Source organism: Pleurodeles waltl, chromosome 3_1, assembly GCF_031143425.1.
Source record: "Pleurodeles waltl isolate 20211129_DDA chromosome 3_1, aPleWal1.hap1.20221129, whole genome shotgun sequence".
Taxonomy (NCBI): Eukaryota; Metazoa; Chordata; class Amphibia; order Caudata; family Salamandridae; genus Pleurodeles; species Pleurodeles waltl.
Genome location: NC_090440.1, coordinates 990,961,722 through 990,989,661, shown reverse-complemented (window position 1 = coordinate 990,989,661; position 27,940 = coordinate 990,961,722). Strand labels below are relative to the sequence as shown.

The 27,940-nt window shown below is 43.2% G+C and overlaps 1 protein-coding gene across 1 annotated transcript; it reads left to right on the top strand.

Moving 5' to 3' along the window:
• The first annotated feature begins 704 nt into the window (after positions 1-704).
• Positions 705-27,611, top strand: LOC138283304 (gamma-crystallin M2-like). Its single transcript, XM_069221320.1, has 3 exons — positions 705-808; positions 7,456-7,698; positions 26,705-27,611. Exons 1-3 carry the CDS (start codon positions 797-799, stop codon positions 26,975-26,977), a joined length of 528 nt encoding a protein of 175 aa, XP_069077421.1. The 5' UTR covers positions 705-796; the 3' UTR covers positions 26,978-27,611.
• The last annotated feature ends 329 nt before the right edge of the window (positions 27,612-27,940 follow it).

Below are 27,940 nucleotides of genomic sequence, written 5' to 3'. Positions count from 1 at the left end.
GGTCTCATTCCCATTTCTGTTCAAGCAAAGGATGCTCTCCTTCAGTCAATGGAGTACATGGTCCAGGCTCAAGGTTATGTTGGTCTGCTATGCTGACCTGTCTTCCTGGAAGTGGCAGTCATTGTGCATCCTAGAGGATTCGCCAGATACTGTTCTAGGAGCACATGAGAGCACATAAATATGTTTGCTTTTAGTGCCAGCCTTGCTGACACATATTACTCCCTGGCGTTGACACATATTGATCCACGCCTCTTTCTCAGTAGGACTGCAACCTGTGGCTTTGAAGGTTAAACACAGATCTCTGCAACAAGTGCGTAACCCTCTAATCTACCCTCCCAACTTTAAAACCAGTAACATACAGTTTATCCATAGATCTCTCCGGCAGGCACATTAGTCCACTGAGCAATCCCGCTTCTTCGTTCCTCACCAGCAATAGCCACAGGTCACACACACTGTCAGATGCCCCCCTGCATTGAGAACATGCTGATGTGAGGTCCTCGGAGCAGCGAGGGCCTTCGTGCCGGGCTAGCCTACAGCCATCACGGGGATGGGGGAAGCACAAAAGCAACACACCAGAGAGACCGGAAGCCACCTTCGCACAAAAGAGAGGCCCGCGCGCACTGTTGGGGCCTCTCATATATGTGCTGAGCTGGCGCTTGCAGTGTCTACGGCTCCGAGCCATGTGCTGAGCCGACAGTTCTCAAAGACAGTATAAAGGCCCAGAGTGGGCACCTCCACTCCAGCGAGAGCGCCATTACAAACCGAGGCACCCCCGGAGCCCAGTCAGTGACACGTCATGGTTGGCAAGGTACGTGACTTTCTGAACACATTCGGTACTCGTTGCCGTTTTGTAAATTACTTATATTTTTTTTAACTGAATTTGGAACTGATCGGAGTTTGCAGAGGCGAACGGGCTTCAAGCCAATCTGGACTCTCTTGTGACGTTAGAAAAGTACCTGTTCAGGTGGTGGGAGAGAATCAGTCATGCCAGGTTTGCGTATGCAATGGTGACAGGTTCAGAACCAAAAGTCCGACAGGAGGGGAGATGAGGCAAGTCAGTGACCTCCATGAAATTGCTTATATATGTATATAATACGTCTGTGTATCATATATAATAATAATAATAATATAATATATTATAATAATAATACTATACACATAGTATTGTTTTATATAGCCTTGGCACGATCAAAATTGAACCTTCGCAGCACTCCTCGGTAGGAGGAAGCGGGGAGAGGCGAATTGAAGGTTTTGATTGAAAAATTTTACTGAACCGAGCACATATATTTTGTAGAGAACTATTCCGAGGCAAGATCAAACGCTTAGGAAAGGAGGTGAATCTCCATAAAGGCAGCCAAGAACAAGATCACAGAGCCCATATGCTATGTACTGGAAACAGCAGGTCTGACAAAAGGCAGTGAAGCTGTCTTTAGGGAAGACCTAAACATGAAGGCCCGTATTTATACTTTTTGACGCTAAACTGCGCTAACGCAGTTTAGCGTCAAAAAATTTTGCGCCGGCTAACGCCATTCTGAAGCACCATGCGGGCGCCGTATTTATTGAATGGCGTTAGCTGGCGCAAGCAGACCGGCGCTGCCTGGTGTGCGTGGAAAAAAAACACGTACACCAGGCAGCGCCGGCGTTGGGAAAAATGGCGTTAGGGCGTCTTAAAATGGCGCAAGTCAGGTTGACGCTAAAAAATCGTCTTAACCCGATTTGCGCCATTTGAAACGACGCCCAGACGCCATTTACATGACTCCTGTCTTAGTAAAGACAGGAGTCATGCCCCCTTGCCCAATGGCCATGCCCAGGGGACTTATGTCCCCTGGGCATGGTCATTGGGCATTGTGGCATGTAGGGGGGCACAAATCAGGCCCCCCTATGCCAAAAAAAAAAAATATAATTTTTTTTTTTATACTTACCTGAACTTACCTGAATGTCCCTGGGGTGGGTCCCTCCAGCCTTGGGTGTCCTCCTGGGGTGGGCAAGGGTGGCAGGGGGGGTCCCTGGGGGCATGGGAGGGCACCTGTGGGCTCATTTTGAGCCCACAGGCCCCTTAACGCCTACCCTGACCCAGGCGTTAAAAAGTGGCGCAAATGCAGGGTTTTTTGACCCGACCACTCCTGGGCGTGATTTTTGCCCGGGAGTATAAATACGACGCATTTGCGTCGCCGTCATTTTTTTAGACGGGAACGCCTTCCTTGCATCTCATTAACGCAAGGAAGGCGTTCACGCAAAAAAATGACGCTCTTTACTCATACTTTGGCGCTAGACGCGTCTAACGCCAAAGTATAAATATGGCGTTAGTTTTGCGCCGAATTTGCGTCGAAAAAAACGACGCTAATTCGGCGCAAACGGAGTATAAATATGCCCCGAAGTACACTCTTGAGCAGCTTCCAGTCACACGTAGTAACAGTGGCTCAAGTGAGCATGCAAGCATTTTCACAATCCCATGAAGTCTACCTCAAGATGAAGTGGTAGAGAGAAGGAGAACTATGTGGACTAGCCTTGACAATTCAGTAACCCCACGTTGGCGTAGTACCACAATATCAAGCTTGAAATATGTGCGACAAAATTTCATAACTAGCATACTGGCTACAAAGATATCATGAAGGCACTTATATGGAGATTAACAAATCTTTAAAGCGCTGACAAGTTCATTATTGTAAGAGTGTGAAATTCAGCACAGCGGTCTCCGGGATCTGCCGAGAGGCCAGTAAAGGAACTGCAGCTTTCATGAATTTCACAAAGTGGGCAGCTAGCTGTGCGGATTCACCGCTCAAACATGCTTCTTTGGCACCTCGGCAAGTCAGGCATGTAAAATGCGCAAGAACGGTCAGAGCTAGAACTTCCTTAGCGGGAGCAGCTCCTCACAGATACAGAACACATGGGCCAGTGATTCCTCTCCCTTCGTGCTGAGGAGACATTGTCTGTCTGTGTCTTCCAGGCTCCTTCGGCCACACCAGTAGGACTTCAGAGGACCTAACCTGAAGCGCAAGCCCAATAGCTGACATTTCGAATCTAAGTTGAGGGGCAGATAAAGATAGGATGGGAGGGTCCCTGGCTCGTACAGTGTTGAGGCCAACCCTCCATAACCCAATTTCTTCACAGCTTGTACATCACAATCAGTCGATATTAGCCTAACTTGATTTATCAGCAGTTTAGCGATCACGGGTACTGACAGGACACTTGTCCAGATTTCACGTGCTTCCAGGGCCTCCAAGGCATGATTTAAGTACTAGTGCCAAATTGTTTTCAGGTTACTTATCAGTTCCCAAATAGAGTTTTTTTTTTTACCTGTGGTCCTTTGCTTGCTTGGCTTTCAGGCTATAGGCTAGGAACTTGGCATCTAATATCCAATGCTGTGAAGCTAACCCAAACTCTTGTCAGATATGAGCATGTGATGTGCAACTAGGAAGCACAAATATTCTTTGGTAGCATGAAGACTATACTCTGTCAAACCAATTGGCCATTTTATCTCTGAATGACAATGCCCTGTAGACAATGGTGGGGAGGAAATTGCATCCTATTACCTTCTGAAGACGGAATAATTCTGCATTAGTCATTGATTTTTTCACTTTACAGAAAGTATATTCTAAGGAGTTTGCTGCCCTCTGTTGGGCATTGATATTTGTTGCAAACAGCCTCTGTGATCCAGCCAAACCCCCATATATTTCTAGGGATCCCCCTCCTCAGTGGTCTTCCCCTCTATGGACCACATGCCCCTTTTTACCAGTTTGCGGTAAATTACCATTACCTTAGTTTTCATTACGTTCACTTTTAGATGACTGGCCTTGCTATAGACAGTGAGTGCAATGAGGCCGACTGGCATTTGGTCGAAAAGGACTGCGCCATCCGCATACTAGAGTGATTGAATTTTGAGACCTGCCTTTTTAGGTGGAAATGCCCTCACTGGCGCTAGGTGGCCTGGGAGGTCTGCAAGGTACAGATTAACAAGAGTGGTGCCAGTGTGCAGCCTTGCTTCAGGCCTTTGTTTGTCCAGATTGTGCACGTAGATTTTGCATCTGGCGCTAGCTCTTATCTTAACTCAGGCGTCAGCGTAAAGGGTAATGATGGCTTTTAATTCATTTTGAAGTCAGCCCCAGGTGTTAAGAGACAGTATAATCAGGGCTAAATTCTTGAAAAATTCTGGCACAATGTACCTGGCCTGCTTGTGAAGTTTTAGGAATCAATATCAATTTCCCTTAATGAATGTTCACCTCTGGCTGCACTGTCTGCTTTTCTCAGGCACAGTTCCATTCACAGTTGCCAGGCTGGAGAGAGCCTGCACAGGCTCCCTGTCTGCGGCTACTGCTGTTTGGGTATATCCTTCCACCTCCAAGCGACTGCTTGCAGCGAACTGCACGAGGAACTAGTTTACAACAATTGCTTTTAATGTCCACTCCTGCTGGCTCCTTCAAGTGTGTTTTCGCTGTGTTCCTCCTCTGTGCTGCAAATATTTGATAACACTTTTACTCGCAATCTAATATATATTCTTACTTGTTTTGCAATACTTTTATTCTTTGATACACACCATTTTTTTAAAGTATTCAACCTTCATTCTTCTTGCTGCCAATAGTACTGGTGGTGTTGGGGTTAATGACATCCATAATGTCATGTACTGGTACCAACAACTTCGCAACATATTCAATAAAAGAGCGACTATAACATCAAAAAATTGTATTTTTGATTCTCTCTTTGTTCCCTCTAGCCCCAGCTTCTCCTGTTTCCTTCTCAACATCCCCTAGGTCTCATGTCCTCCTATTTCTGTTCTTGTCTTGTTTTCATGAAATAACACCACAGGCAGTAGCAGGTTAAACGCAATCCTCTTGTCACTGCCAGTGCTTGTTTTGTATGTGAAAAAAACCTCAACAGACACTTTGCGTTATCGCATGAAGCAACACAAATCATTGCACTGTTCGCTTCCTAAGAGGTGGGCGAGCCACTGAAAGCTTGAGCCAGGCTTGGGCTAGATACCTGGCTCAGCTCGAGGTTCTCCTGGATCCTCGAGCCCAAAACGAGGCGAGCCCCGTGTGGCGTTTGCTTCTCACCCACGCTGCGGCCTCATGCACCAAAAATGAATCAAGAGGCGGTTAACTTTGATGTAATGCGAGAAACAGAGATACCCGCTTAAAGGCTGAACTGCACACAGTGGATCCAGAAAACCTGGGATCAATCCCGGCTTCCTCGCTTCACCCATCAGAGTGACCCTTGACAATTATTCTATTTCACCCACCCTCCTTTTTTTCTTCAATGTCACTTATGAGATCACCTTCAACTACGTGTTTGGGATGCCCAATCTACAAAAACCTTTTGTGTTTGACTTAATGCACTATAGTGATGCTTCGTGGTAACAAGAATCTAAGCCACACACAGGGTGCAAATGACAAGTGACTTGCCTCTTATCACACCACTGACATTGTCGTCCGGGTAGGGGAAATGGATACATACCTACATGTTTAAAAACGATCACTTTTAATAAATGTCTCCCAATGTAGTGATATAATCTGATGTACTATGGTGAAACGCTTCTGTGTGTTTATTAAATGTAGTTTGAATTTTGAAATGACTTAATCATATTTTGATACAATGTTTGTTGCATGGTTTACACGCCCAAAATTTTCAGGGCTCAACTGGTGCACGGGCTCTTAGAGCTGCGCCAGACCCTTGGCTCGGTTCGGGCTCGGCTATCCATGTTAATTTGTTGGTTTCTTGAAAATAAAGTTCATGCAAGGAATCTGAGCTAAAGGTGTACAAAGAGCAGTGATTTTGTAAACATTTCATTCTGCACTAATAAGTTCATAATGAAGCAAGATAATATTTGGAGAACTGGTTGGGACTGCTAAAAATGTAGAGAGCATATCTAGACTTACAATTGAATTACAAACTCTGGTAAAAAGCTATGGTTGCCACCAGTGGTAGTTTCTTTCTTTGTCTCTCTTTTCCATTATATATTTTTTCTCTGATTTTCTTTTACTATTTTCTTTCCTCATCCATTCTTTCTTTTAATAACCCTTGTATTTGTCATTTTCTTCTCTTGCTTGTTTTTTTCTTCCTCTTTTGATCATTAAACCTTCATTCTTTCTTTTTGTTTCTTTTAATATTTTTCACTAGTAGTCTTTTTTGCCTTTTTAATTATTTTTCTCTTATGCTGCTTATATCTTCCTGTCGATTGTCCTTCTCTCTTTTCCTACTGTTTGGTCTATTTTTTATTTGATTCTCCCATTTTTGCAATGCATGCATACTCTTTCTGTTTCTGTTTTTATACTGAATTCAATATTTTCTTTTGCTTGTTCTCTTTCTCTTTTGTATGATCTTGTTCTATTTTTATTTTATTGTCCTTTTTTTCTCATTTTGGTTGCTCTTTGCTTTTTCATTCATCTTTTCCTTTTCTTTCTATTTTATTTCCCACAATTTCCTTTACTTCTTCTGTTCTCTTTCTTTCTTTATTTTCATTATTCATAAGTTTGTATCTTTGCCTATCTTTTGTTCATAATTTGCATATCTTTTCTTCATTCATTCTCTCATTTCATTCGTTCTTGATCTATTTTTCTTTTAGTCTCTTCTACTTTCCCACTTTTGCACTGACATTTAAGTTTTCTTTCATTTTCTTTTTCTTTTTCATAGTTTGTTTTTTCATAATCCATCTAGTTTATTTTCTTTTGCTCCTTTCTCTTTTCTAAATTTTTCTGCCGCTGCACATATTTTTCCTTAGTATTCTTTATGATTCACTCATTTGTTTAAACCTCTAGTTCGTTTTACATTTCTAATTTTTACAATTTCTAAGTTTATATTTCTAATTTTAATGTTTTGCTTCTTTTGTTCGTTCTGTCTTTGTTCTCTATTTTTTCCTTTTCTTCTGTCTGTTTCTCGCTCATTCTCATTTCACCTCTTTTCTTGTTCATTCTCATTCATTCTGTTTTCCTCTGTCAGTTTTTCATTTCTTCATTCTTATTCTTTTTTTCTAATACCGTCGTCAATGAGCAAGAATGTGTCTGCAGTGGTATATATTTATTGGACTGAAGCAGAGAAGCTATACAAACCTACTAAGCTTTTTCTAACCATCAGTAGCCTGCTACCCATGCCCCGCGAGCACTTTGGTGCCCTAATCAAGGGTAGAAGTCCTATATAATTGCAATGGCTTATTAAAATCATGTCTTATACATTTTCATTTTCTTTGGTTCTATTTTTCCTTTGTTTAGTTGCATGCTGTGTCTTTCTTTTTCCCCATTTTGTCTTACTCTGCTTCACTTTTCTTGAATTTTTTGCTTTCTCTGATCCTCTTTAAATGTATGTGTTCTCTCTTTTTCAGTCTTTTGTTTGATTCTTTTTTACATTACTTTTCTTTATTATTCCCTTTAGATTCATTTGATTCTCTTTATGTTCTCGATTGTTGTTTTTTTCTGCCACTCTTCCTCTCATGCCTTGCTTCCTTTTTTCTTCTGCTTCTTTCAGATCACTTTCTACGAGGAGAGAAACTTCATGGGCCGCTCCTATGAGTGTTCAGAAGACTCACCCGAGTTGTACACCCACTTTCTCCGATGTAACTCCATTCGGGTGGGGAGCGGTAACTGGATGCTGTATGAGCGCCCTGGTTTCTTGGGATATCAGTACTTTCTAAGAAAAGGGGAGTACCCCAGCTACCAGCATTGGATGGGGTTCAACGACTACATCAGGTCATGCCGCATGATCCCAGCTGTGAGTATTTTTCCAACCCCCTACAACCAAATGATAACACTATCCTCTGTTATTAAAGTTCTTACAACCATGACAGATTCTACAGGAAGCACTTTATAAAGTTAGATATTAATTTAGGGAAATATCATAGGTAACAATGAGGGCCTCATTTAGCTAATTTGAGGTGGGAAAAGTCCAAGCTGAAATTATTACTCATGCCTAGCTGAAGCCAGGTTTTAGCACCGGAATTTGCATTCTATTAAAAACTGAGCCATGTTATTGCAACTCATGCATTGGCTCTCAGCAACCTCTGATCCTCATACTTGAATCTACAATGAAAAACAACATGGGGAGCAGCGTATCCGTGAAGGTTCTATACATTCGTAGATTCCTTCCACCCCAGATGGGCAACCCCGTGATCGGGGCCATGCTGACTATGTGGAACACGCTCACACACTTCTGAAAACTAACCCTAGGCTACATGTCCCACCCCTAAATGGCATAACAACAGCATTCTAATAGAGGGGAAGCCATTGCTGGCCGCCATGGAAATCGGCAGGGATAACAAGGGCGGACTAGTTATTTAATGGGGACTGGCTCAAAACTTTTCAGGAACTTCAGTTGGAATTTGGCCCTTTGCAGTCCCAGAGGTAGTCCTATACACAACTATGTGTGTAGTCCTCACACAACTGCAAGGGACAGTGGACATCACCCGTCACTACTTGGCATGGGGAGCGTACGGGAGGGCTGGTCTCTCACCTATACGTGCTCTGGATTGATGCATGCTTCTCTACACCCACAGAAGAGGCTACTAGGGTCTCTGTCAGGCTGCACTGCAATACAAGTATCCCATGGAAAACTGGGCGCATACATGACACTGCTCTGTATGGTGAGGTTTAAACTTTGCTACTTCAAAGCATGACAAAACTGGCATTGGACCTGACAGAAATTGCACAATACCTGTTGGGGATGCTGGAAGGGGAATTGTACCCCACTGCACATATTATGCCTTTGTCCAGCCCTCTACATTTTCGAGGCTTGTGAAATGGTCAGCTCTGCATGTGCTTGGAGTGCAGATTATACCATCCATGCAGATGACCCTCCTACGTGATATGTCAACGTGTGAAGACAAACATAGCTGGCAACAACCTTAGCCACTGCAAAAGTATGCATATTTAGGCACTGGAGTAAACCATCTCTCCCAACCCTCGCGGTATGGCTATTTGAGCTTGCTAGAGGGTCGGAGTGTGAACGAGTGATCTATATTGCAAATGATAACCTAAGAGAGTTTGAGGTGATATGGGAACCTTTCTTAAAACTGACAGCAGTAAAAGATTAATGGTCCCTTGATTTAATGTGGGTGGAGAGATCGTTGGTTATGGTCAAATTATTGGCAAAGGGGGGTCTAGAGTGGTGGGGGACGGTCCACACACAACTGGCCCTTGCTACGACTGACAAATGCGATGTGTACAGAGCATATAATGGACAAATAGAGGCCACAGCTTGTGATGGGGGAGTGCTGAGGGTGCATTATGGGCTGGACTACTATTGTGAGGATGCTCTTGTTAGCGCTTGTGGCGAGCAACTGTTTCAATGATGAAAACATGAGCTATGGTGTGAAAGTGATAGTTGCATCCGTCTGAGCACTGAGCATGCCCTAGGGCAGGAGGAAAATGCAGTGCAATACCCACACTTAAGTTTAATTAGAACTAGAATTAGAACTCAGCTCACAATCCATGCTAATATAAAAGGTCCCAGAAATCTTTTTTTGTACATAATGTCAGGAGTAAATGAGGTACAGACTGGGCCAACTGTTCTTAAAGCCCTTATTTAATATATTTCCCAATGGGTATTCTACTACAGTTCTCCTATTCAGTGAATGGTAAGGTATCCTTAAATACTCAAAGTAGATCTCTTACAAACGTCTTTCTAGTCATGTGCACTTAGAGTCTGTTCTAGTAAATATTCTTGCCTTAGAAATGTTTTAAACAGCCTTCAAAGTAAAGTGTCCATAGAACCCGTCAAATAAAGTTCTTTTAAATGTTTTGTGTAATAAAGTGCTCTTGAAGGAATAGTCTGGTGATGGGGAAATGCAGGAGGGAAAGAAAGGGCGGTGTACTAAAACACCTTTCTTGAAGGAAGCATTTTACATACAAGTAAGCTCATTGCCAGTAAAGAGAGTCATGTTGTTTGTTACTACTATTTGCATCTGCTACAATTGCAAATATGTAGTAAAGGATCTCTTGTCACTAACCTAGGTCCAAAGCAAGAGAGCGCTGTACAAAGGCGGGGTATAGAAGATGAATGCAGAAGAGGAGGATGTGGTAGTGAATGCAGGTAGAGCGGGGATTACCATTCGAGGTCCATCAACAGGAAGATTACATGTTGAAAAGTTGATGCTCGAAGCCTCTTCAGTTTCTTCCCGAAGAGCAGGAGTGAGGTAGCTTGTGGCGCCTGAGCGGGGATCATAGGAGCATACGAAGAGAAGGCTTGGCTTCTCACCTTCTCCTTTCTGCTATTTTGTCCCAATGAGATTATGTGGCATTAGTGTTACACAGTGAACAAAATATCTTGATTTTGCTTGACAGAAAGGGCAGAGTTTGGGTCCTCTGTATTGTAGATGATGCACCAGGCACTGAAAGTGGTGTAGGTTGTTAGAAGGACCAACTGGAGTTGTTTGAGGGTCGGAAGGATTCTCTCATACTTCATGAGAGCCTTGATCATTCAGGCAATGTGAGAAGGACCTCCTAGAAGAGCTCAGATCTAACCTTGTGATGCCTCAAGCAGAGATAAAGCAGAGAATTGCCTCTGGCAGGATGTGTTTGGCTATTTTAAAGCTAATTAAGGAACAAATTGATTCACTTTTGAGAGACAGACATGTTGGTGCTGAGCTGTGTAAGTCCTTCTTGAGATGTGGGTTCTGAAGCTGAGGGTGATGATCATGATTTCAATGTGGGCAACTAAGGATAACTTAGTGTAATTAGGTGTAATTTTCATATTTCATGGGATTGGAGGCAGAAGCTAGAAGTCTGAAGAAGAAATGTATGAGTTAAGGGCAGAAGTGTATTGCAGGGCAAAGGAGGCAGCAGGTGTAGATGGGAAGCAGGAGCTGAAAGAAGTCACAGGGACCACAGGCCTGGGGTTTAGGTTGGATTTAGGAGCAGACTTTGGTGCTGGAAGATAAGAGTTGCAGGAGACACCTGGAGGTGGTCAAACTGGACATAATACAAGTTAGAGGTAGAAGCTGGAGTTGGAAGCGTGGAGGCACAGGTACCTTTTAGAGGTAGAACTGTGAGAAATTGAGGTCGTAAAGGTTGAGGTAGATGATGAATTTAGGAGTGACAATTTATAAGTCAAGATTCAGTAGTCGAGGAGTCAAAAGGCAAGGTACCGAGGTTGAAAAAGACAATTTCTCATTTAAGATGTTTTTTATGAGAATTAGTCAGGACATTAATTGTGAGGGTTACATTTGGGATTACTGGGTGCATACTAAAAATCATACCTATTTGTAAAGTGCATCCTGAATCTGTACCCTCCATCCAGACTAATGCTAGTGACACAAATGTACCATCATCGGGGAAGCCACCCCACTTCCATCACCATTTGCATTTCATATGAACCACTTCTCTGTTTTACAAGGCATTCCATCAACTTTTCTAATCTTCAACGAAAACATGAATTTACTTTGGCTTCAATGATTTTAAGATTATTTATTTTAATAGATATTGCAGTCAGAACTTGATCTAACAAAGTCCGGCATTGAAATTACCATATGCATGTTTCTAAGGCTCTGTCTCTTGGTACCAAACTTGATACATAAGAGTCAGCTGCAAATCAATAATATCTATGTGAATCCACCTCTCAAGTTCACCGTCCTCTTTTTTTCTTGCTGTTGTACCAGAGTACACTCGCCACCAATCTGTAAATCAGCCCCTTATTTTTGAAAAACAAAATAAGTGATGGGAGGATGAAACAGGGGCAACAACAATGGTGAGGGAACAATAGTGGACAGGGGAAGCAACAACGCAGGAGGAGCATTGGAGCAGGGCAAGGAACAATGTGGGAGGGATGAAAGGGGTGCATGTTAAAATAAAATAAAAGTACCTCTGAAAGCGGCACGTAGTAGAGGGATACTTGGCAAGGGAAGCAGTACTTGGACCATGCTCCAGGGTAGGGACAAGCACATGAAGAGGAAGAGAAGCCTGCGCTCGCTGACCATAGAGAAGCACAGGAAATAAGAGTGATGATGAAGCCAACCAATGGTAAGAAATGGGCAGGATTTAGGTCCCCTGTAAGTAAACAAAATGTATTGCAAGTGACAGCGCCTGTGTTCTCTCAGGCGAGACCTAATGAATGGGGTGGTACAGGGAGAGAGGGAGCAAAATGTCAAAGAGTAGAAGGTGCCCGCCAAACATACAGAAAGGCATAAAACAACATACAGTGCCTCCAAAAACATTTAGAAGGGGGTTGGGGAGTGTCCTGCCTGAGGTGCAACTGCCTTTACCTCGCAGGACCTTTACCATACAGTCTTTACCATGCAGGTAAGTACCATGCAGGCAAGTATTTGCACCTTTATCACAAATTACTTTACCATGTAGGTAAGTATTTTTTACTTTAAATAGCACAATGTGTATGTTGTTTAAAAAATAGATATTAGGGTTTAGGGATGGACAGAGATAAAGGGAGCTAAGGGTGATTTTTAGGGATCAGGAGTGGGTAGAGGTAAAGGGAGGTATGACCATTTTAAGGTTTAGAGTTGGGGAGAGGTAAGGGAAGGTAAGGGTGAATTTAGGGTTATGGGTTGATAGAGGAAAAGGCAGGCAAGTGTGATTTTAGGATTGAGGGATGGATAGAGGTAAAGGGAGGGAAGAGTGATTTTAGTGTTCAGGGCTGAGAAGAGGTAAATGGAAGTAAGGGTAGTTTTAGGGTTGAAGGCTGGGTAGAGGTAAAGGGAGGTAATGGTGATTTTGGATTTCATGGGAGGGTAGCAGTAAAGAAAGCTAAGGATATTTTTAGGGTTCAGGGGTGGATAGAGGTAAAGGGAGGCATGGGTGATTTTAGATTTCACAGGAGGGTAGTAGTAAAGGGAGCTAAGGGTAATTTTAGCGTTCAGGGCTGGGTAGAGGTCAAGGCAGGGAAGGGTGATTTTAGGTTTCAGGGTAAGATAGTGGTAAAGGGAGATAAGTGTAATTTTAGGGTTCAGGGGTGAGTAGGGGTAAAGGGAAGTGTGATTTTAGGGTTTAGGGGTGGGTAGAGGTAATGGGAGGTAAGGGTGATTTAAGGATTTAGGGGTGGGTAGAGGTAAAGGGAATAAGGGTGATTTTTGGATTCAGAGGTGGGTAGTACATAACAGGAGGTAAGGGTGATTTATGGGTACAGAGGTAGGTATAGGAAAAGGAAGATAAGGCTGATTTTAGAGTACAGGGGTCGGTAAAGGAAAAGGGAGATAAGGGTGATTTTAGGGGTGAGGATTGGTAGAAGCAAAGGAAAGTACAGGTGTTTTTAGGCTTTGGAGGTGGGTAGGGTAAAGGGAGGTAAGAGTGCTTTAAGTGTTCGGGTGAGTAGAGATAAAGAGATGTAAGGGAGATTTTCGGGCTTGGAGTGGGTAAAGGTAAAGGGAGGTAAGGTGATTTTGGGGATCAGTGTGTGTATAGGTAAAGGGAGATAAGGGTGACACTACAAAGTTCTCACCAAACTGTAATCAAGTTGTCTTGCAAGCAAAATGAAAAAGATAACAAGTTGGTTTGCAAGTAAATCAAAAAAGGACTACAATCTGAGCGCAAGCAGGATGCAAGAATACTAATCAAGAAATCAATCAGTACTTGGTCCATGCTCCAGGGAAGAATCAAACACATTGGATACAAACTGAAAGTAGACAGGTGCTCACCCATGAAAAGCAAGAAAATAAAAGTGACAATGATGCACATCAATGGTAAGTAACGTGGAGGACTCAGAGACCTTTTTTTTAGTTTTTTTAAGCAACAAAAGATCTTCCTGAGGGACCATGAATGCACTCTCAGGAAAGACCTAATGACCTTCCACCACAGGAGAAAACTTCCATAGTTTTGGGCCCATTAACAAACTCCAGCTTTGGGAGTTAGCTTTTGAAAAAGTAAAATCTTTTAAAAGTTTGGTGTATGCATCCATCACCAAAAACGTACGCACACCAAACTTTGAAATAGCTTTATATGATGAACTGCCATGTAGGTTGTTCATTATACTCATAGAGTTCACTGCTGGGCTGGAGTAAAGGCGGGGTGGTGCAGTAAAGTTCTTCACCACTCTGACACCCTTTACTCTGTCTGTCAAATTGTAAATAGGGCTCTCGGTAGCATTTCTGTGGTGGTAGGCATTGAAAGAAGGGATGACTTTTCAGCTTTTTCTAAATCTAGGTTGAAAAATGTCTTAAGCTCCCGAAGGGCTGTTTGTAAACCTTCAACACCGACCATTCAAAAAGATGTGATTTTGTCCATTAATCTTAAAACACTTTCCTCTGGACCACTGCGTCCTTCCCCCAGGTCGTCTGATTTGCCACTTGTGGTTGCAAATCACTGACCAATAACCAACACCTCAAGGGAGGTGGGAACTGATTTGTAAAGGTCAACCCTTCTCCAGAAGATGGCTAACACGATTGGACCATATGAACACAGCTTCATATATTGAGTTTCGAGAGTTGGTAGCAGCAGCATTGACAAGGCTCTACAGTGAAGATGTGGTACAAGGCTAGTTCTGGAGTGCAAGTCCAAATCCACAAAAGTGGCAATGGGAAGAAGAACGGAAATACCTGCCCATGAGCCAGACATTGGGGCTGGGTGAAGAAATTTACTGGCTTCACAACTATAGAACCACATTCTTTGTGCAAGAGTGTTAAGTAGTCCATTGCAGTGTGATTTCACAGGGATAAACAATGCTAAACAAATCAGGGGTCTTTGACCAAGTGTTAAGGGAATTGATCTAGACCAAGCAATGGAAGGAAGCTACATGCACTACAGATAAGCCCTTAAAACTGACGTGGTGAGCACAGGATGTAGTAAGCAAGTAAAGTATCCTCCCATGGAGGAGATCACATTCGGAGTATTGTGCCTAATTGTGAATGCTATTTCTGGAGTATTGTGTACGTGTGGATTCTGTATTTGAGAGTGTTGTGCCTGTTTGATGAGGCATTGTTTAAAATATTGAGTTAAGTTTTGGAGACCACCTATGGTATATAATGCCCAAATCTAGAGATGTCTTCTGTAGTATTAGGTTCAGTTCTGGAGGCTGCAAGTGTAGTGTTGTGACCATCTCTAGAGGCATCACCTTTATTTTGAATTTATTTATTGTAAAAGGTGTTCTAGGGTGAAAATTAAGTCATGGAAGACATCAGAGCACTTTACAAGGCATAGGACTATCACTAAGTCCATGTAACAGCAATCAATAAACAATGTCCACTTTGTATTCCAAAACATTTAGGGGCTTATTTACAAGAGGCTTGCGCCGGCGGAGCACTGCTTTTTATGAATCACTGGCAGCTCAGGCTGCAGGCCCATATCTACAATGCCACTCAAAGCCACTTTGCGTTGCTTTTCATGGCCTTGTAGATATGGAGTGAGGCAGAGCAGCTCAAGTCGCTGCGTTGCCTTACTTTGCTTCAAAGAGACGTTCCATGGGTTTTTGGAGTGGGTGTTTCCACATAGCACCCATGGATTTTGACACATTCCCCAGATTTACAAGGTTTTGTAAACCTGGGAGTGCGTCAAAAGGCTACACCACCCCAGGGGTGGCATAAGGGTGGCACAAAAAATTGCCTCTCACCCTTGCACTGTGATGTAAGCGTGCCTATGTTGGCCCATGGCAGCAATTTGGGTGCCAGCGCAGGGTAAAAGGACAGGAATGCCCCATATCTTTTAGATATGGAGCATTCCTTCCTTTTTGTTTTAATGCAGGGCAGCGCAGCAAGAAGGCTTGCAGCACTGCTGAGTGCCAAAATGTTGTAAATGAGGCCCTCATTTTAAAAGTCAGGCAAATAAGACTGTAACACCTTTTGGCACATAGAAACAATGCCATAGAGCAGTGTATACAGAGTGAAAACTATTTCCGTTTGCTGATCCATGCATGGGCTTAAACTGGGTCCAGTGGAGCAGTGGACTTATCTACTCTAGACAGTGATATGAGTTTGAATTCATGGTCACAGGTTCAAAGGCCCACACAACTTTTCAGATGTCTTTGGAGGGGAAGCTTTTCTTACTGTACTTTGAACTATTCTAGGCATATCTAGAGTATTGTTTTCGGTTCTGTTGCTCACACAGACTGTTGTGTCTGGTTCAAGAGACATCACTTTGAGTTTGATGTATAGTTCTGGAAGTCGTATTCCATAATAAAGCCAGACTGGAGATATTTCACAGACCTGGTCCCAATTTATTCAGTCTAGAGTAGTAAGGTTTCAGATCCAATAAAATTTTGTTTTTAGCGATAGCCATAAGAAATACAAACAACAGTATAGAGTTAAAACCCTACTACGAGGGAGGCATAAAAATGATGGGCAGTTTTAAAATGTCATGCATCACAGCATTAGATGAAATATTGTTACCAAACACCTGGCAAAGCAAGGCTAGTCCTGGCCAAATGCCTAATTTCGTTTCCTCATCGAGACCCATATATACATGGATACTGTCTCATAAACCAGTGGGACAGTGCATTATTGAAAGTTGTAATTGAAGTTAACTTGAAAAGGGCAGGGATGCTTGGGGTTAAGGACAACATGTTCTCATGTCTCTTTTGTCCTTAGGACAAGTAGACCCAACCCCCTGCAGCACAAACCCTTTGGCTGCCAGTTTCCAGTACCACATTATGAAGGGGCATTGTCTGCAGTTAAGGTAACACATCATGGGCCACCTGTCGTTGGGGTAATATTTCTGTCCCTATGTTAATGCTGTTCGAACTTGTATTAATGGTTCGTTAATGCAAACCATTTATTATTAGGGTGAGTGCTTTAAGGACCTATTGTAAGCTTGGACTGCACTGCTGACAGTGGTCCCAGTGTAAAAATGTGTATATAGGTTTGCAAAGTTTAACAATATGGAGATACATATAATGCTCCCAGAATGCTCTCTGATTAGTTGCAAATATCTACAGAAACTTGAAAGCAAGATAGACAAGAATATGCTTTTAAATTAAATGTTCACAAAAAATTCAACTAGGAAAAAGTTTTGCTGAACTACTCTGAAATGTTAGATACAATTTCTTTGAACCATCATCTACTAAAATGCGTTGATGCATGCTAGTATTTCCAAAATATATTCATAATGGAAAATTAGTACAACCAATTTCAACAAGATTATGGGAAACATGAAAATAAACAATCACTGGCAAAGCCAATAGGTCTGACATTGGAGGTCAGCCTTTTGGTTTTGTCAATGCGTGTCTTGTTCTGACATGGTTTCTATAAAACGTTATGGTTGTGGGGAATGACAGACCCTTACTATTATAACAAACATTGGAAAAAAGGGAATAATATTTTCAGTCTCAAAAAGCACACAGTCATACGACTTTGTGTGCCAATATGCTCCTTGTGAAAGAGCTGAATATTGTCACTCACTGTGAAGTCGGTTTAAAGATAAACAGAGAGAGGCAGACACCATTTTAACAGAAACAAAGGTGCATATTTATGGGCCCCTAGCGCCACCTTGCGCCACATTAATGGAATGACGTAAGCCGGCGATATACTTTTTGGCACAAAACTGCATTTGCCAGTTTTGCATCAAAAAGTTTAAATATGGGCCTGCATACTTAACAGACAATCTTATGTAGTCTGATTGTCTGATTGATAGTGCCAATTCCTTTATGGAAACCCGCCTAGGTATCAACGATGATAGGATTTTGGTCCACCCAGGCCGGCAGTCTCTTGAGCAGGCCATGACTAAGGGTTTTTCCTATGTGTCAAGTAGTGAGATCAGCCTATAATTGCTTCGCAACAGTTTACTGCCCTTTTTATGTACAGGTATGCGGAACACCAGGAAGGTGGAATGGAGATTGTGTTCTGGGCATCTTTCACAACTCTTGTTAAGACATCAGACTATAGCTCAGGGTTGGCACAAAACATGCCTGCAGGAACAAAGTCTGGGCCAGGAGCTTTGTTTGGCTTCTGAGACATAAATGTTTTTTCTACTTCGGAGCTCAGTTAATTGAGTTGAATGATTATTAATAAATTATACTGGATTTTAAAGTTTTTTTGCCTTTTTCACGGGGATTGGCATAATATGCATATCCTTCTGAGTCAGCAATGTTATACAACTGCTAAAAATAGTTAACCCAGATGCTTGCACTGAGATAGTGCTTAGGTTTACTTGCTGCACCAACCATTGCTCTTGAAATCAGCTTCTGAAATTGCTTGCTATTCTTTTCTGCAGACGCTAGTTTCAAGTCCTCCCACACAGCTTGATTATACGATGTCTTCTTGATTTTGATGAGAACTGTATATTCTGTCCTCAACCTTCTGAAAAATTCTTAATTTGTTGAGGACATATGACAAGCTGACTGTGTGTTTGATGAATCAGCCTTCATATCCCTGCAGTCTTTCTCAACCCACCCAGATTCACACTTCTTCTGGCCAGTTACCATTGATGTGAACGGTGATGACCAAAACGCAGACAAATCTCCTGTCATGGTACAATAGTACTCCAAAAGTAGTAAATCAGAGTTCATTTATTACTACTCTGACATGTTGAAGTTGCATGACTATCCAAAATGGTCCAGCCATTAAGAAAGCTGAGGGTGACAATTAGACAGCAGATTGAGGAAGGCCATACCCAGCTGAGCATAACAAATCTTGATGCCACTGGTGATGCCAGGGGCAGGAAGGCCCCAAAAAGGCCTCTTCTTCAGTAACATAATTGTCCCAAATATCCACTGGTGGTGAGACATTGAAACCTACACAGACAACCATCATTTATTCTGTGCTGACATCTACATTCAATCTGATTGCTTGCCGTGTTTCATCAAGGAGTTCAAAACAGCAAACCTCCTCTGTTCGCCAGGTAGGCAGAAGATAAACATTGATATTATCTACTGTTTGCAGTTGATCCAACTTCTTCAACAACCTTATATTGATGAGATTCTGTGGTATTGCAATCAGTGGTATCTGGGTAGCTTTTCACGCCATCTTCCCAAAGATCCAAGTAGTAAGGCCCTTCATTGCTCCGCCTCCATTGGATTTGGCTGAATCAATTGAGAGTTTGGGATAGTCTGCTGAAGCAGCTCAACTAGGCTGCTATCCTCCACCCACATCTTCTGGAAGCAGCAGATTTCATGGGATTTGACAAATAATAGCTATTCCTGGTCCTCAACCTTCACCACCAAATCTACAATTTTCCAGGACAAGACCGTAGTTCGAACAGCAGAGTCTGAGCTAACCAGTCTGAAGCTTCTGTCATTTATAGTCCAGGGAGTCAGGGCTATTGTGATTTTAAAACAAAGAAGGGGGCTGTGATAGTCTTGGCATTAGGAGCACCATTTAGAGACATGGAAGCCAGGCTCAGTTGTTGTCCTCTCCTTGCAGCATCATTGCAGAGCCAATACTGCGCAGGAAATGTATCACAGCTGTTCTTCTTTCCTCTCTGCTTGTAACCGTCAGGAGCTTCGCTTCACAGATAATGTGCTTGCCCAGGTTGTAATGGCCCCTTGGATGCATTGCTGTTTTCAGATTTCTGGCTTGCAATGAAAGCAGGTCTTATTTTTTAATGGCCCAATTGCCCAGGCTTATCTCTCTGCTTATTTGCATTGGGAATCATATCTATGCCCGTGTTATGCAGATGATCAATACCTAGTAAGGGTATTTTGGTACTCCAGTAGGTATGGGGCACTATTTTGAAAGAAGGCCATTAATCTGCACCACTTGGTCTAGGACCGCAGACCTCAGAATCGGATCAGTGCAGAGTCATATTTGCCAAGTTTTCAGGTTGCTTATGTGTGACATTTCCACGGTTTCCATGTACTTATGAGTGGCATTCATCTGCCAAATGTGTGACACTAAATGACACTTTTTCGTGAATAACGCCAAGTAATAAAGTTCATGAAAATAGCTAATTTGTGAAAAGTACACCATTTTGAGCAATGAGATGCTCCGAAAAGATCATGAAACTGCTGCAAAACTCCTGAAATAGGAATTCACTAACCAACTGTCCCTATTTTAAAATACCGACTTGCATATGTGTAGTGCTTTTTGTTGCAGGCTAGGACTTCCTAGCACTATAAATAATTCACCACTGCACTAAATGGTGAATGGGAGACTACACTGAAATTGAAAGTCCCTGCAGATGTCAGCATTCTCTCGTGAGGCAGGCTGAGCTCACCTATGCCCAGGGGAGCCAGAGGTGGCTGCCAGGGCAGGCTAAGCCTGCAAATCATCTTCAGTTGCTGCCATGATCGAGGTCGCCGGGTTGCAGGCTTGTTTTTGCTGGGAGGAGGTGCCTGCCTGGAGGCCTTGGACAGCGATCTACTGACTACAGCAGCAGCCAGTGTCTCTGGCCCCAGTGTGAATGTGTGGTCACACTGCGCCGTTTGGAGGAGATGAATCACAGCAGCTGAGGGCCCTTTTTAGGGTGAAAGCCCGCACCCGGAGGGGATTAGGGGGGCCAGAGGAGAACCCCTGCTAAGGCCCGAGAGAGGCGCAGCAAACCAAGAAAGGTGCATGAAAATTACGTTCTTACGGGAAGTGGCATCCCCCCTCATACAGCATCCATTTTAGGACATCCTCATTCCTCACTCCTCATCCCTACTTCTCATCCCTGCTTCTCATCCATCATCCCTACTTCTCTTCCATCATCCCTATTTCTCATACATCATATATTATCCCTACTTCTCATCCATCATCCCTACTTCTCTTCCATCATCCCTACTTCTCATCCCTATGTCTCATCCCTGCTTCTTATCCATAATCCCTACTTCTCATCCATCATCCCTGCTTCTCTTCCATCATCCCTATTTCTCTTCCATCATCCCTACTTCTCATCCATCATCCCTACTTCTCATCCATCATACATCATCCCTACTTCTCACCCATCACCCCTACTTCTCATCCATCATCCCCGCTTCTCTTCCATCATCCCTACTCCTCGTCCATCATCCCTGCTTCCCATCCATCATACATCATCCCTACTTCTCATCCATCACCCCTACTTCTCATCCATCATCCCTGCTTCTCTTCCATCATCCCTACTTCTCATCCATCATACATCATCCCTACTTCTCATCCATCATCCCTACTTCTCATCCATCATACATCATCCCTACTTCTCATCCATCACCCCTACTTCTCATCCATCATCCCTACTCCTCATCCCTCATCCCTGCTTCTCATTCATCATACATCATCCCTACTTCTCACTTCTCATCCATCATCCCTACTTCTCATCCATCATACATCATCCCTACTTCTCATCCATCATCCCTACTTCTCATCCATCATCCATCATCCCTACTTCTCATCCATCATCCCTACTTCTCATCCCTGCTTCTCATCCCTACTTCTCTTCCATCATCCCTACTTCTCATCCCTCATCCCTGCTTCTCATCCCTACTTCTCATCCATCATTTCTACTTCTCATGCCTCAGCCATCATCCCTACTCCTCATCCATCATCCCTGCTCCTCATTCCTCATCCCTCAGTCATACCAACACATTTTCAGTTTTGTGAAACACACTTTCACACTGATTGGCTAGGAACAGCCAATCAGAGTTATGAGAGAGAGCTGCATTCTTACAGCTCTGCTGGTTTGGGAAATACAAGGAGCCCACAGCTAGGGCCATAAATCAGCTCTTGGAGAAAGGGTTATACAGTTCATGGAAAATCTTTCTGGTTTCAGAAAATAAATAAAAACAGCTCTCAGAGATAAAAGCAACCTCAGATGTAAACATGTTATTTGTTACAAATAAAAAGCAGGCTTAGATTTAAACATTTTATTTGTTACAAATAAAAATGAAACCAGAAAAGGTTTGGATGAATTGGATTGCACTGTCACCAGAGTTGATTTTAAACATTTTGGGGGTCATTCCGACCCTGGCGGTCCATGACCGCCAGGGCGGAGGGCAGCGGAAGCACCGCCAACAGGCTGGCGGTGCTTCCTGGGCGATTCTGACCGCGGCAGTAAAGCCGCGGTCAGAAAAGGGGAGCCGGCGGTTTCCTGCCGGTTTCCCGCTGTCCCAGGGAATCCGCCAGCAGCGCCGCCATGGGGATTCCGACCCCCTTCCCGCCATCCTGGTCCTGGCGGTAATTACCGCCAGGAACAGGATGGCGGGAACGGGTGTCGTGGGGCCCCTGCACTGCCCATGCCACTGGCATGGGCAGTGCTGGGGCCCCCTAACAGGGCCCCATAAAGATTTGCAGTGTCTGCTTTGCAGACACTGAAAATCGCGACGGGTGCCACTGCAACCGTCGCACCCCTTCAACTCCGCCGACTCCATTCGGAGCCGGCTTCATTGTTGAAGGGGCTTTCCCGCTGGGCCGGCCGGCGGTCTTCTGGCGGTCGCCCACCGGCCCAGCGGGAAAGCCGGAATGGCCGCCGCGGTCTTTCGGCGGGAACCGCTTGGCGGACGGCGACCGCCGCGGTCAGAATGACCGCCTTTGTTTCTACATATGAAACTGAAACAAGAAAGGTTTTCGGTTGAACCATAGATGACCTGTATAACCCTTTCTCCAAGAGCTGATTTATGGCCCAGGCTGTGCACTCCTTGTATTTCCCAACCCAGCAGAGCTTTCTGCAGAGGCCTGTGCAAACAGAAAAACACTGAGTTAAATAAAATGAAATATTGTGCAGCCTTGAATTCACTGGAAACAAACACACAGTTGCATTTCCTCTCCTCCCTCTTCACCCACCATGTGAAATTAGGAGGCTGTTTTTCATTGAAATAGAATGCAGCTCTCTCATAACTCTGATTGGCTGTTCCCAACCAATCAGTGTGAAGGTGTGTTTCACAAAACTGAAAATGTGTTGGTATGACTGAGGGATGAGGAATGAGGAGTAGGGATGATGGATGAGGAGTAGGGATGATGGCTGAGGCATGAGAAGTAGGAATGATGGATGAGAAGTAGGGATGAGAAGCAGGGATGAGGGATGAGAAGTAGGGATGATGGAAGAAAAGTAGGGATAAGAAGCAGGGATGAGGAGTAGGGGTGATGGAAGAGAAGCAGGAATGATGGATGAGAAGTAGGGATGATGGATGAGAAGTAGGGATGATGTATGATGGATGAGAAGTAGGGATGATGGATGAGAAGTAGGGATGATGTGTGATGGATGAGAAGTAGGGATGATGGATGAGAAGTGAGAAGTAGGGATGATGGATGAGAAGCAGGGATAAGGGATGAGGAGTAGGGATAAGGGATGAGGAGTAGGGATGATGGATGAGAAGTAATATAAATCGCACTGTTTATAAGAATGCTACAGTTCCCAAGAGATCACACGTCGGTCCCAGGAGCTTTAATATGCGGCCACCAGCGCTAAAATGCTTTAATCTAAATCCTGTGATGGTGGTACTTGGCAGGGCTGCAGAGTTATGCTCGCAAATGGTTCAATGAGTACACAATGGACGTCATTTTGCCCCATGCGACCCCTGGCACTGCCTTTGCGACCCCTGGCCTCAGCGGGGGCAAAATCAGTGCCAGGAACACAATGGCAGCACCACTTTCTTTGTTTTCTGTCAATGTTATATTACACTCATAGTGAGTAATAGAATATTATTCACTATTAGTGTAATAAAGAAGTAATTACAGTTTGCTGCAATATGACCATCTCTGGCAGCTGAGGTAAGTAAAAAAAATGTTAAATGTATGCTGTGCGCGTGCTTGCAGGGGAGGGTGTGCTTAAGGGCGAGTGAGTGTGTGTATGTGAAAATGTGTGCGAAAGTGTAAGCATGCGTGTGTGAGTAAAAGTAAAGTTGAAATGGCGCGTGTTGTCACCACTGCTACCTCAGGTAGTTTGGTGAATTGACGTTCATGAAATACACCTGGAAAGATGTAAAAGCTACATGCTTTCATACCAGCTCCCGGAAAGGTTTTGTGAACTCCATTGTCTCAAGCATTAATAAACACCTATAGATATTCTCCTGAGCAATAAAAAAAATTGAAGTGTTAAATACACTTGCGAAGTTGATAAACTTTTTTGTGTTGTTTTGCTCCATAGGGAAAATATTATTCTCTACAGTCCAACCAATGTTTGGGGTTAGTTTGTTTCATACCTTGGTGGTAAGGGGCAGTACAAATCTGTCCCCCTCGCCATGGGAGATGACTCCAATGGCAAAGAGGCATTTTTTTATTTATTCCAAAAACAAACACCCGCTCCGGACACAAATATTTGTTTGACAGACGGCTCTGCCAAGTTGACGAACCGTTCGTCAAACTTTAAAAAAACATTGGCAGGAACCGGTATCACAGCGGTTCCTGACAATGCTTCAGAAATTACCACCTGTTTGATGATAATTTGTTAGTTTGGCAGGAGGTTACTCCCTCAGGTCGAAGAAGTTTTAATTTACCTAATCGCCTTGACGTAGTAAATCACCTCATAGACAGTAAGCTTTCGCTTTTGCATTGTTACTATAATGGGAGATCCCTAGTGTCTGGAAGGACGGAAATCCCCTGTGATTTAACCCGCCTTTTGTGCCTCTGCTAAGGCGTGCGAGTAAAAAGTACATACATTCCTACCATCTAGCGGCCATTCTGAGAATAGCAAAAATTTATAATAAACCTTCTCTAATTCAGCCCCAGCGTTAGTTAACAAGATGCAATCAACCTCTATGTCATAACTTGTTCAAACGACACAACTTTCCAGCATTTCTCAGTTTTATTTGAATCAGTGTGTCCAAAGTGTGTCTGCCGCCCTCCTCCAAAGCGTTAAAAATGAATGCAAACATTTCATTAAAAAATATATTTTATAGCAATTCATTCCGGGGCACTGATTTTGTGTCCAACTAGAGGTGGGCGAGTAAAAAATGAACAGGGAGAGTCGAAACAATGTTATGGTTTTAAAATCTCGTGAACGAGCCGAGTAATGAAATGTCTGTCACCTACATCAGCGGTTCTTAACCTTTTGACTTTCCTTGACTCTCACTGAATCACTACTACATGCGGGGCCCCACCCCAAGCAATTTCTGATTTGAGCCTCAAACCAATACAAAAAATGCCAAAAAAGTGCACATAAAATGCACCAATTATGAAATATTTTATTTAATTCACCAACAAAAACATATGAACATATCTACATTTTATTTTCAGTCTAAAGTTTGGAGCGTTTCAAATTTTAGTTTTATTTCTAAAATACAAAGTGATATGCTGGACTACTGTTAATCATTTTGTCTTTTTTGCTCCAAATGCATGAAAAACATGTTCTCTTCAAAACTAGTTTCCTTTTCCTGCACTTGTGGCGCTCCATCAAATCAAGATGATGATACCAAGTTAATATTCAGCGTCCAATATCAGATTTCTTCACAGGGAATATGTCAAAGTTTTAGTTTTGCTTTTTTATGTAGATATACTTAATCTGCGAATATTATTTTTTTAGACAGTCATGGACCCTATGAATAGCTGTCAAGGACTCACATGGGTCTGCGGACTACAGACTCACTGATATAGATCATCCAACAACTAGCATGTAAAAAATGAAACATTCAAATTCAAAAGTCAAACAAGTTTATTTCTTTAACAAACTGAAGTATTTCACCTTATTACATTAGATTATAGTTCTGCACTGGGAGGCATCCATTGAAAGTGATGATTTTAAACATGAACTCAGAACGATTCATGGCCCCTTCCGTGAAGACAATGCCATCAGTGAACCAAGAAGCAAAACAGTTGTCATGGTAGACCTACATGTGACCTAGACTCTTATTATGTATATAGTAACATTGGAGTCTGTTAAAGCGAACACAGGAAAGGTGTTTGCTAAGGATCTCACCATTTGGCCAAGCAGGGAAGCGGGTACTAATTACAGGTTTTCAGGTTTTATACTTGGCAATCCACCCGCTTGATGGGTGTCTAAGGTTCTTGCTTTTTCTTAATTCTTGGCGCATGAGGTTAGAGCGTGGGTGGCTCATAGAAGCCAAATAAAATCTTGGCCTGTTTTAGGCTTGCGAGTCCAAAGGGGCCTTTATGTGACCCAGTGCCAGGCATTTCGCTCAAACCTGGCTCAAGCCTTCAGTGGCTCACCCAACTCTACCTCTGACCTAGAAGATGTTTAGACAATTTGGGACAGCCCTTTCATCTCACCCCTCTTATATGAAGAACATTCACCCACAGTTATCTAAGTTAACACATTCACTTCTCAGAGGAACATGGCCATTTACATCACTCTTAGTGCAGTTTTGAAAGCCCAATCAGACTCTCGTTTGTGATGGAAACCTCTTAACTGCTTGAAAGTGACCCTCGGATTACAGAGATTGCTGCCGGATACTATACCAGTCGCAGGTTGTGCTCTATGGCCAATGAAATTTTGCAGCAGGGAAAGACCAACTTTTGTGAAAAATTAAATAATTCAGGCAGACTAAAACAAGTTATGCGGTATAATGCTGCACATTTTGTGACAGTTTTGTTTCACAATTTTGTCCTTTTTACACTGTATAAGCAAAGGTTTCACCTCATTCATATCAGTTTAACACTAATTTACCGCAACCAGCAACTAAAAGGCGACCAATGACTGCACGGCAAAATGCTTGCCACTAGGTGGCAGCAGTTTTAGTAACGTTGGAACAGTTTGAGTTAGTCAAATTTTTTGTTAAAATCTGCAAATCATGCGGAAGGTGACTGATTATGTGGCAAGTGTGGCACATTCATAATTATGAAGCAAATGTTGCACCACAAAATTGCATAATTCTATTGATCATTTCTATACAAATACCCATACCATAAAACGTGTTTTATTATGCCTCCCACAGATAGTAACATTTTGCATTTTTCCCAGAGATTGATTTCTCAATTACCTTACATGATTTATTTCATCCTGTACACCAGCGGCTATAAATAATTCTCTTGTCTCTTCCGTCTCTGCTTAATTTCTCCTCCCAGTACCAAGGATCCTACAAGCTGAACCTCTACGAGAACTTTGACTTCCTGGGCCGCTCAATAGAGCTGCAAGAAGACTGCCCCTCGCTGTACGAGCGCTTCCAGCCCCGGGGAGTCCGCTCTTGTGGCCAAGTAGAGGGCTTCTGGATCTTCTATGAGCACCCTCACTACCGGGGGAGGCAGTATCTCCTGTGGCCCGGCCAGTACAGGAGGTACAGTGACTGGGGAGCTCAGGATGGAAGGGTGAGCTCCATTCGACGTGTCACAGATTTCTGAGGAAAGAGGCATCTTCTAATAAGCACCCTGATCTGAGCACTACACCTGAGGCACTATGGGGGTTATTACAACTTTGGAGGAGGTTTTAATCTGTCCCAAATGTGACGGATATACCACCAGCCGTATTACGAGTTCCATAGGATATAATGGACTCGTAATACGGCTGGTGGTAAATCCGTCACTTTACCGCCACTTTTGGGACGGATTAACACCTCCTCCAAAGTTGTAATAGCCCCCTATATTCGGAACACTGAACGGAGCATTCCATACTGAGCACTCCATTTTAACACCATATGAGTCAGTAGGCACCTCATTTCGATGACTCAATGTGATGTGGCATGCATTTCCTAGTACTAGTAAACATCTTCGCCCTGCTGTGGTGACCACACAGGTCGGCTGCCCATTCTGAACACGCTACAACCGGTGCTTAATTTGAGCTCAGAGCTCTGGAGACCAGAACTTGTTTTTCCATCATTAATTTTTGACCCAGAACAACAGAGAAAGGCAGAAAACGGGGAAAGAAAGAGGAAAATAATTACAGAACTACATTGACAAAGGGGAAAAGGACACATGAAGAAGAACCTGCAAGAGTGGAGTAAAGGGTCAGGGAAATTATGGTGCTGAATGAAAGAGGCACGAGCTGGAGTCAAGACTACAAAATCTTGCTGTTTGACAACCCCAACATTCTGCATTGTAGGATGGGGACGTCTGAGAAATAGCAGTTATTATTTTATAAATTAAGCAGTAACAACAGCAGTCCCAGCTTGTGGCACCTACATCCTGGGGCCCGGTTCAGAGCTGAATCTAAAGGTTTGCTGTTGAGAAGAAAATCACCCAGTGGAGGCAGAGGCCTTCTAGGAGCAAACTAGGTCTTTGTTTTGTCTCCCATTTGCCCTTTCAATAAAAGCAATCTTTCAATAAAACTATCTTTCAGTGCATTTTGTTGCTTTTCATTAGTCTCAT

Excerpts from the sequence above, each read along its gene's own strand:
- LOC138283304 (XM_069221320.1), top strand. Across the intron at positions 7,699-26,704 it reads CATGCCGCATGATCCCAGCT|TACCAAGGATCCTACAAGCT; the intron begins GTGAGTATTTTT and ends TTCTCCTCCCAG.